This window comes from Convolutriloba macropyga, chromosome 7, assembly GCF_964194025.1.
Source record: "Convolutriloba macropyga chromosome 7, txConMacr16.3, whole genome shotgun sequence".
In the NCBI taxonomy this organism is placed as follows: Eukaryota; Metazoa; Xenacoelomorpha; order Acoela; family Convolutidae; genus Convolutriloba; species Convolutriloba macropyga.
Window position 1 is genome coordinate 74,085,930 of NC_134474.1, and position 11,365 is coordinate 74,097,294.

At 35.4% G+C, this 11,365-nt stretch overlaps 1 protein-coding gene across 1 annotated transcript; it reads left to right on the forward strand.

Annotated features, from left to right (window-relative positions):
* Positions 1 to 4,783: 4,783 nt before the first annotated feature.
* On the forward strand, positions 4,784 to 8,300 carry LOC142342528 (EF-hand domain-containing family member C2-like). The gene is made up of 2 exons (XM_075393881.1): positions 4,784 to 5,004; positions 7,824 to 8,300. The coding sequence occupies exons 1-2, from the start codon at positions 4,852 to 4,854 to the stop codon at positions 7,911 to 7,913; spliced, it is 243 nt and encodes an 80-aa protein (XP_075249996.1). The 5' UTR covers positions 4,784 to 4,851; the 3' UTR covers positions 7,914 to 8,300.
* The last annotated feature ends 3,065 nt before the right edge of the window (positions 8,301 to 11,365 follow it).

The window sequence follows — 11,365 nt, forward strand, 5'->3', positions numbered from 1 at the left end:
AATCCAACATTTCAGTGGCAATACTCTCTTACACACGAAGAAACTTGGGAACCCACAAAAAAGTAACCCACCCAGAAGACATAAAGCAAATTTATGAGGCATATCAAAAATTGTACACTTTAAGAACCATCTAGAACCATTAACAAAGAAGAACCATCTAAGAGTTTCAAAAACACTGGAATACATACGAAAAATCGTATCTCAAAAATGATACCACTTCATGCTAAGCGAACTATGATGTTTTTTTTCCAAAACGCGAATCAGCATAATACTTTTCAACAAACAGCTATCTATTCATATTATTCTGGAACAATGATTTTGTGAAATGTTGATGATTGCAGCTCTCTAGGCGTAGAAGAACGTTGTTTTTACATGTCGCACACAATTTTATGGGCAGGTGGCTGTAGTTTGACTGAAAGAAATAATAGTAGACAGATAAGATGGTTATTCGGAGAATCGACCAAGATAATGATGAGTATTATTAACAAACAACACAAAAAACAAACAAAAAGAGATACTACTGAGAGAACTTGATCATTTTTTAATCGTTTGTCAAAAGCTGTAATTCAAAGAAAGCTTCGTCGTTTCAAGGCTCAAGTTACTTCTTCAAACAATCACAGAAGTTAAACCACGATAGAGCAAAAGAGTCATTTTGATAACTATGGTTATACCAGCATCTCAAAGCACATTTTAGCCTCGAAAAATTTTGCTATATTAGTAAACAATTTTGGTTGAGTTGAGATTAAATTTCTTAAAAAATCTGTGACCTACCGTTTTGTTTAGCAAACTTTGTACAAAAAGTTTCGTTTTAGCTGTCGACAATTTTGCTCAATAATAATAATAATAATAATAATAAATTGTTTTCAAGTAAGTTGGCATTGCTGTACCAACTAGGCCGCACAGAACCGCCACTTACTTGATAGGTCATCAAAAGGTCCGATGGTCCTCGTCAAGTGATGCCAGTAGCAGTACTAAGAAACTTTAAAAGACAGATTGTCAGATGCTAAAGATGCTAAGGATTTGAAACGATCGGCTCAATATATTAACGAAACTATTTGTTGGTTATTGCTAATGTAATTGTCTCTAAAACTATACTGATAACGTTTCAATTCTTTTTTACTCAAGATTTGTACTTCTGAAATGAAATTGGGGTTAAATTTTAATAAAAAATTTAACAATTTTCTTATTCTTACTCCTAGTCGTTTAGGGCTAAGTCCACTAACCGAGTTTGCACTTTTTAACTGACGGGATGATGTTCTTTTTAACTCAACTGACTCTATTTCTTTCTTTGTTATAAGCAATTTTAGACTATTTATTTCGCATTCTGATCTAAGTATCTCTGTTAGTTTTTTACACAGTTCAAAAATGTGCAAATCTTTGATCGAATGCATTTTATACTTTTCTCGATTTTGCAGTGTTGATTCCGTTTTTCTCTTTTTAAAAATGATTCTGGCAATTTGTTTTACTTTTGCTTCTAGAGGCTGAAGTGTTGTCTTGCTACTGGTTCCGTAGACTAAAACACCATAATTTAGTATTGGTTGTACGTATACTTTATATGTTACAAGAAGCTGGGCAGTTGTTAAAATTGATCTCAATTTATAAAACAATCCAGAAAATTTGGACAGTTTTGCACATAATTCGAGGATATGCCGATTAAAATTAAGTTTTTCGTCAATATGTACTCCTAAGTATTTTAAAGACGTTATTTGACAGATCGCATCATTCTGCAAAATTATCTCTTGTTGAGAAGATTTTCTGATTGCGTTCAAATTCACAAGATGCGTTTTTTCTAAATTGAGTGTCAGTTTGTTTTGCAAAAAATAGTCGGCTACAGATTCTAATGACTTCTCAAATTTTTCTTTACTTGAATACACATTTTGCTTCAAAACAGCGTCATCAGCAAACAAAATTGCAGTTGAGTCACCGCAGAACTCCTGAATATCATTTATATAAACTAGAAAGAGCAGTGGTCCTAGCACCGAGCCCTGCGCCACTCCATATTCTATTGGTAAGAATTCCGACCTAAACTCAACCGATTTGACACATTGTTGTCTGTCACTCAGATAAGATTTCAGTAATTTATGTACAGGTCCTCTCATTCCTATGTTTTCTAGCTTTTCAAGGAGCAAATTTTGTTCATTTGTATCAAATGCTTTTTTCAGATCTATGAAGACAGCCTTCACTTCTTTAAATCCATTTTCCCAGTCTTCTCTGATTCCCTCGAGGAAATTAACTAATGCATCAGTAGTCCCTCTTTTTTGTCGGAACCCAAATTGATTTTTATTAAGCAAATCGTATTTCTCGAGGAATGCGGTCATTCGATCACAGAGTAATTTTTCTAGTATTTTTCCAATCGTTGGTAATAAACTAATTGGCCTGTAGTTCTGAGCTTCGTAAGCATTCCCGCACTTATGTATAGGAATTACTACTGCTTTTTTCAAACATTTTGGGAAAGTTCCTTTTTCGAAACACTTATTGACTAGAAACGTCAATGTAGGAACTATAGCATATTCTATTTTTTTAAGTATAAAGTTGTTGAGACCGTCACAATCAGTGCTATATTTATTTTTCAATTTTTTAATGACTAGTGATATTTCGGCTTCATTTGCTGAGGTCAAAAACATGCTGCTTAAAGTTCTTTTTTGTCTTCCGTTTTTTCCAGGATCAATTAATTTATTCGATAAAATTTTTCCGATAGTTGTGAAGTAAATGCTGAAACCTTCAACCTGTTTCTCTGACAACTCTTCTTGTTCTTTTCGCGTATTTCCACTCAAAGTTCTCATTGTATTAAAAAAACTACTGGAATTCTTTTGTGCGTTTCTGTGCAACATTTTCTGATAATAGATTCTTTTGTTTTCTTTTATTTTCTTTCTCAGCTCATTCCTGATTTTATTGAACTTCTCCTTGTTTTTATTATTTTTGTGTCTCAAGAACGTCTGGAATAAGCTCTGTTTTTTTGCTGCTAAATTTTTTATACTGTTGTCAATCCAATTTGGTTGCTGAGAAGGTTTTGATTTTTTCATTGGAATGTAATTGTCAACTTCCTCAATGATAGCCTCATGAAACTTTTCAAAAGCAAGATCACAATCCAAAGCAAAAAAGTGCGACATAAATCTGCCTAATTTGTCTCTTATTTTAAAAACCATTTTTTCTAAAATAAAGTGGTTTTCAAGAGCCGTCCAATCCCTGTAAACTTTGTTTTTCAGTGGTACAGTCTTTTCCACGTAGTCAGAGAACACGATTTGGACAGTATAGTGATCCGTTACAGCTGACTTGATGATTTCAATTTCTACTGTCTTCGAGCAGTAAACTACGTCAATATTAGTTCTCGACTTTGCGCTTTCTCTAGTATACCCAACGTTAGACATATTCCTTAAGTTGTAAGAACTAAAAATGTCTTTTAATTTTGTAAGCTTGATGTTATTGCTACTATGGTCAATGTTAAAATCTCCGCAAACAATGTGTAACTGTTCCGGTTCCGGAGTTAGTTCTTCAAAAAACATCTGCAAAGTTTCCGATATTTCATTTATACTTGTATTTGGTTTGATATAGATTACTGTTAATAAAAAACTTTTGCCATTTTTTGTGTTGATTTTCACAGTTAAAATTTGAATACTGGTACAGCCAAACTTTTTAATAATTGTTAGTTGTAAATCCAATCTTACAAAGATCCCAACCCCTCCTCCTTTAGAGGTATTTCGGTTGCTTGTAGCAATCTCCTGGTAGCCATCAAGGTTAATGCACTTTGTGTTAGATTGGTCCTTGAGCCACGTTTCCGTCAAACATATTGCTAAAGGTTGACTCTCCTGTTGTTTTATCAACACTTCAAACTCGTTCAAATTTTTGTAGATCGATCTGATGTTTTGCAAGATTATTTTGTTTGCACTCATTTTGAAAATTTTTTTCCCTTGAACACATTACCAATTTTTTAATTTTCTATCAGGGTTTCAAATGCATTTTTGTCAAACCTATATATATATATATATAGTATATATATATATATATATATGTATATAATATATATATATATATATATATATATATATATATATATATATATATTATATATATATTGCACGTATGAAACATTTTCATGTATTCTCGTGTATTATTACACGATTTTTTCGTGCAATAGATCCATGATAAAAAATACTTAAAGGCAGCAGAAGTCGTGACAATTGACATGATTTTTTTCCTGTCTTAGTCTCAAATTTTTCAGTATGATTGACAGGAAAACGCAACTGCCACACAGTTTGTTGTGAGATTTCCCTAAAAATTCCTGCGCTGCTCATTTATGCAGTAGTAAGTTTGTTATCATTCATTGTATACCTGCCTATCTGTAATGGTTCTGAGAATCGGCCAGTTGCCGCAGGTTAGGTGTTGACGTTAAGTGTAACACTCTTTTAAATTGAAGTTAGCAACAGTACCCGTACTTATAACTCTAAGGGAAGTGTTCAGTACTGAATCAGAGTCTAATTCAGGTTACATTTAGCACTGAATTTGTCTGATTCAGAGCTAATTTAGTGATTCATTCTGAATTGTCACTGATTCAGAAGAAAAGAGAATATTTTCTCTGAATTTTGCTCTTATTCAGAGAAAATCAGAAATCACTTCACAGTTGGTTCTGGAATCCTTCTGAATTAGTACTATAACTTGAAAATTCTCTGAGATTGTTCTGAATCAGTACTGATTGTCATTTAGCCTCAGGTACGGTTAGCCTTTTGGACGCTCAGACTTTGAAGTACAGCAGAATAGACCTGACATATTAATCGATCTATCGAATATACCATTACTTTGTTTTATAGAACTGGTCGTCTTCACGCGGCTGATGTGCGGAAGTCCTGCATAGCGATGCACATCAACATCCCAGTGGACTTGTTGAGTCACTTCATCTCTCGACTGGTGGACTCTGCTGCCACAGTGGACTACATGCAGTTCCTCACTGAGATCAACTGGAGGGACCACCCTGTGCCCATATCATGCAACATACCCGCAGTCCTTAGGGTTAGTTACTTAATATCATTTTTTGATTAAATTAAAAATAATTGTTATAAAACATATATTTAACCGAATTTTTATCGCGACAAGTTCTCGAATTAATCAGTTCGATTACATAAGAGTCAGGCCAATTACAGGGGAAGTTAAGGTAATGAAATCGAATCTTAAATTAGTTACGTCAGTTATGTGAACTTACTATCGTGACTTAATTTTGACAAAAAAAAACTTGATTTACTAACTCTTTCCTAACTCTCAATGTGGGGGTTGAAGGATCAAATTTAACAGAGTTATCAATTGAAGCCTCGGAAGCAACTGATTATTAAAACGTCTGGAAATCTTTTGTCCTAATGAATGCGCTCTCTTATAATACTCAACTAAGATCAACGAGTTAGAGGAAATTTTTTGGTTCATTATAAAACAGCAAATCTCTAGAATCTGCAACGTGATTGTTAGGTTGGAAACGTTATTTAACAAAATTGGCAATTATTTACCGTTTTGTCCAAAACAAATATACAATATATTACCAAGAGCTACGTATAGCATAATGTCTGTTCTCTTACCATTATTTCTACTCTCGACGGATGATTTGCGTTAAGGTGTAAAAAATTGAGCATTTTTGAACTTTGAAGAGAGCTTTTATTCTCGTTTTCTCCGCTTAAGCAGAAAAAAGTTCAAACAGATTTACTTGTTCACTGTTTGCCAACTTGTTACGATATGGAATTGGTGCGAAAAATAGCAAAATCTATTTTAAAAAAGATGAAGTAAAAATATAATCTGAAAAATTTTTCGTTACAAAAAATTAACTATTAGTACAACGGGCCTTGTTGTCACTGCAGCTGTTGAAAAACGTCATTGTTTGAAAAATATTGCGTAACAGATATTTTGGAAACTGAAAATATTAATATATCAGAAACAAATTATGCATTTTGAAAAAAAAATCTATTTAAATTAGCGAAAGGCCGCAAAATTGTTAGTTCCAGAAAACTTTTTATGAACCGGAGGTTAAAAAAATATAGGCATCACCTGAGAGAACAGCAGTTTTAGATCAGCAGCAGTTTTAAGGTCTACATTACAGGTCAATTTGGCAGAAGCATATTTATTGCCATTTTTCATGAAAATGGAGAAAAGGCTGAATTTTTAACAACTTAGCCAACATTTTAGACAAAAAGCCGGTTCAAACAAACCAGCAACTTTCCATCTTATCTTATCTTTAAAAGTAAAACCAATGAGGCTATCGCTCACATTTTCATCAAATTTTTAGCAAAGTAAATTGAGATTTCAGCAAAAAAATACAAAAACTGTGAACAAAATAACGGAAGTTAGTCCAACGTTCACAGCACTTTAAACAACCCTAACTCCTCGGAAAAAAAAACAATTTGAAAAACTTTCTTAATTTGATTTTCTGCGCTTGACAAGCTTTCTACTGATGCTACTCGCAACTCTCTGCGATGAACATATCGTCCGTCGAATATTGACTGAAAAAAAAACAACCCATTTCAGTATATAGTTCTTCCCCTAATAAAAGTTCCTCCGAACAATCATTACTAGATAGATACCTGCAAAACAATATTTGACGTGAAAGATGTCATTGACAACAATGTTGAACTGGAGTTATCTCATGCGTATAAATTCCATCCGTCAAATATCTTTCACAAAACGTAATTAGCTACTGTTATTTTTTTTCGAAATATTAAAAAAGCTGACCCAAAATACTTAACAATTTTTTTCCGGTAAAATTCTTTATACAACTAACATCACTGAAATGCCATGGATACCAAGCAAAAATCATGTAAATTTGGCAAGCATTGTAAGATCGAATCAGAATTGTTTACATGGGTTGTGTGTAACCCCAGACATTAGTGCCATAGTAGAACAGTTCTGATTCGTGATATTCCAATAGTAAAACGTTAAATCAGTCTGAGAAAAAGTCGACTCAGAGTATTCACAGACTGTTTTTCAAGATTAAACAGAGCAAACATAGAATCGGATTTTGTACTGTTCAGAGTGTTTTCAGATAGCCTTTTTTACTATGATTTTTTGTCTGAACAGGATAAAAAGTGACATGATCATTATCTGTTCATAGACTTATACTTGATTTAGCGCTGATTGACAATGTTACTATGACCCGGGACCTTTGGTGTTTAGATATGGTTCTAAAACAGGTCAACCAGGGCTTTTAGATGCCATATAAGGATCATGTAAGAAACTCGAGGCAATTTGCATGGCAAGATCATTTACGAAATGTTTTTGTCAATGAAACCATGCTTCGTTATTCTTGGATATGGTTCCCATGATCATCTTAGGATCTTCGTTTCAAAAATTTGTCATTCACAGTTTTTTCTGTTTTAATAATCCCACGTAGTCGTACTTTATTATTGAACTATCAGTTTTAAATTATCAACAATAATAGAACATAGAAAAGTCAACTGTTCACGCTCGCTTTCGCTAACTGTTTGCTTTCAAAGAGTCTCTGAAATTTCTGTTTTTTCCAAACTCGAAGGAAAATAGGTTAAACAGTGCTGAAAACCAATTATAAAAATTACATGCTAAAATTAATTGTGTATACTGTAAAGGAACAAAGGCGTGGTATCAAAGACCCTTAATTGTGGAATAGTAAATTGTTACGAAGTGGAGTTTAATAGACAATGTTTGCCGCCCGATTCCACAAACGCCTTATCAGTCATTTCGTGGAATCGGGCGTTAGAAGAATGGTTATTCTGCCGCCATATTAGGGGACGCCTTTTGGAACAAATGAGGTAAAATGAGCAAATTGTCCGCTTTATTTGGTAAGGGCGCTAGCTCCTAATGAACTTTATTTTGTTTAGTTTGACGCCGAGTGGCTGGGCGCGAGTCAAGATGAGGTGGTGAAATATGTCAACTACGAGAGCATCTTGGGAGACCTCTTCAAAGCATGAACAACTGTACCCATTACACCATCCCAGTACCCTACACCTTTTCTCACCAGCGCTTAGCCTTTTCACCCTGAATACTAAAGAAGAATGAAATGGGAAACAAAATAAACAACACAAACAATATCATAATCACTAGCATTATAAAACATCTGTGAAACAATTTTAAGGGCTTCCTGGAAAAAATTGAATTAAACGTGAACCCAGTTGTGAGAAATTTGAGTCTTCTCAAAATTATGTAATTAAAAATTGATATAAAAATTATTTGAATTCATATTTTGGTTGTGAAATTCGTGGATTGCTGTAAACAGTGATATTAATATAAAATTATTACGTGCTTACTTCAAATCAGTTTTTGAGAATACAATCTCAGCCAATTTATGTTCAACAACAGATCATTTTAAAAGCTGCGTGCGTTTTAATCTGAGCAACATTCAAGTTTAAATCTGATTTTTTTTTTAAAAAAACTCGATTCAATTGTAGCAATTAGTTGGGTCCTGTTTGTATTTTTATAGAATTGTTTTCTCGATCGATTTTTCGTCTGACATTTTTGACTTCGTTATGAAAAACAGGACGAACTCTGATAAAGCCGGAGTGCAATAAGTAAGGTCTTGTCAGTGCAATTTGTGTTCTACTAGTCTCCAAATGGGTGTCCCGCTTTTTCACCCGTATTTATTTAATCACCCTATCATTTAACCCCGATTTTTTTTACCCCTCCATCATTTGACCCCTCTATCATTTAACCCCTCTATCATTTCACCCTGATTTTAATCTTTTGTATAAGGACTGTTTAATTAGCAATATTTTTTTATCTTGCAAAATTTGAATTAACAATTAACTTGGTTACCATGACTAGGTTTATAAAACAGCAGATCACCAGTTTAATAAATCAATTTTCAATAGTTCATTTCAGTTTTCCATATATCAAATATATGTTTCTGTTCTTCCCACTTTGGTCAGGTAAGTATAAAAACTCATAATTAAGTAAACTTAATCAATCGTGTTTTCATTTGGAATAGTAAAACCCACACAATCGGGTTTTAAACTAGGATAGTGGAACCCACACTATTTGGTTTGCAATTAGAATACTGAAACTTCTTTTGCTTGCAGCTGGCTCACAGTTCTGCGCTTCTTGCTATCAACATTATAGCGTTTCCTCGCATTAGTGTGACTGAAACCGATTGTGCAAGCCTGCTTAAATCAATTGACAAACCAGCTGAGTACAAACTTCTGTTGTCAGTGAGCAGAGCTATTCGCTTCAATGTCTTTCTGACCAATTCAGATAGTCCTCCAAATGATTCAAAAGCCATGGGAATAAATTTAATACCTATGTTGGCACATTGTTGGGAATATTGCTCCAACTTCCTCAGCTCTCAGGGCAAAACCAGGCTCCCTCGTCGCCTTTGAAATAATACTGGGTTGCAGTGGGGAGGTAATGGTTATATCCAGAGCTGCCAGTTGACCAGCAGACCAACAAGGTAAATACACATCTCCAATTTGTTTCTGGTATCAGGTTTTTCTGCTCGCAATTAAGTTGGCAGCGCTGCCAGCGGAAAAAATTTTGTCCCTTAAGCGGTCGTGTCGCGAAATCATATCGCCCGCCCATGACATGCAACACCATGACCACCGAGTGTATCCAAAGATCTTGTTTTACAAAAGGGACACTTCCTTTTTTTTCATATAAGGGAGCGCCAAGTCTGTACTTCACAGCTGCACAAAACTCGTCTGGCAAAAGAGAGCCAGTATGGGAGCTGCCAATAACTATGCTCCTGATTGAGGCAGAGAGAGTGACAATAAACGAGCTTCATCTCTTTCTGAGGAGCTTTATCTCTTATGGGAGCTGCCGATAGCTATGCTCCTGATTGAGGCAAAGAGAGTGACAATAAACGAGCTTTATCTCTTTCGGATGTTTGATTTTCAACTAATTTTTTGAAAGCAACTTCGTCGAGGACTTCCTGTGTTTTGCTTTGAGTAGGCTGCGATATTGACAAACCATTTACTTCATCAATCATTTTGGTAAAGGTGTGATCTACTGTCGGACTTTGGCCAGTTATAAGCTCTACTAATTTAGCTGACTGCGATACCGAACCAATATAGGTTGCTTTTATCTGATCAGACGCTCGTCAGACTCTAATTCCAGTCTTATTGATAGGCAAACAAGCTTGATGCCATGATTCATTGGACAGGACTGTTCCCAGTTTATTCTCAAAGGTTCGATCTTTTGAACACATTTCTGTATCGAGGAAGCAACGGATCGGGGGATCTAACAGCAGCTCCCAGTATTTCAAGTCCCTCTGTATTGTTTCTTTTAATTCTGCTATCGATTGTGTTCAGAGATCCGTTTGACAAGACCTCGCATTTGTCTCTTCTGAGTTCTAGGCCTCAAGTTTTGCCCGATAAAGTCGAAATATCTAAAGCCTCGTTCAGTTCGGGTTCTGTTCCAGCAATAATACCATCGTCAAGGTACCAACAGTGGTGGGAAAGATTAGGTATTTTTGATTCAATCTCTTCTATTATAAGCCACAGGGTTAGTGAGAACAACAGAGGACCCAAGGGATCTCCTGGTTGCACTCCAGATTGACTCGTTACAGATTTGTTACTATAAAAAAGATGAATGTGCTGTGAGTAGCAATATATGGCAAATGATGCAAGACTCGGAATTTATGTAACAGCTGCAATTAGAAATTGACTTCGTTTAATGAAATTGAAGGCGTTTTTAAAATCGATCTGTAATATGCCTGCATCCTGTGAAATCTGCAATTTCTCAAATATTGTTTTGGTTGCGTGTATGATACTTTCACCTTCACTCTTGAATTCTACACCAATTTGTTTAGATGAGAACAGTTCGGCCGACTCTGTTGGTGTTTGTTTAGCTATACATTTTTCAACCAAACGTCGCAAGACCTCGCCCACAGCTATTGGACGTACACCACCTTTTAATTTTCTTAAAGCTATTAAAGAAGCACTGCAGAAACTGGTGCCACTGACACAGGGATCTGACCTCTGCTGGCCAAATTCACAAGCTTTGTTATGCTTGTAATAGCTTTTTTAAATTGATCAGAAGCAGCGCAGGTAACTGCGAGCAAAAGGTGGTCAGGGTACATTGTAGATGGATCAGCAGCTGAGCAATTGGGAAAGGCTTCTATTTGGCCAAAAACAGTTGGCTCATCAAACTGATGACCTTGGGAGCTCCAATCTTGAAATTGCAGCTGGGGTTCTTCATCCAGAGGGTGTAGAGTTTTAAGCTCTCTGAAAGTTTGCATAATATCTGGCGCTAATCCATCGGATGACAGAATTTTTGCTGCTCTCCCGAATTGGCCTTAGAGGCACAGCGCCTTAGCACGAGCTGCAAGTGCTTCTATGGTTTCAGTAACGGTTTTTCTTGATTGAGGTTTTTCTTCATCGATGCAGCTTCATACCATAGTCCAGCGTAGTCCCGGCTTTCCAGCGCTCAAACC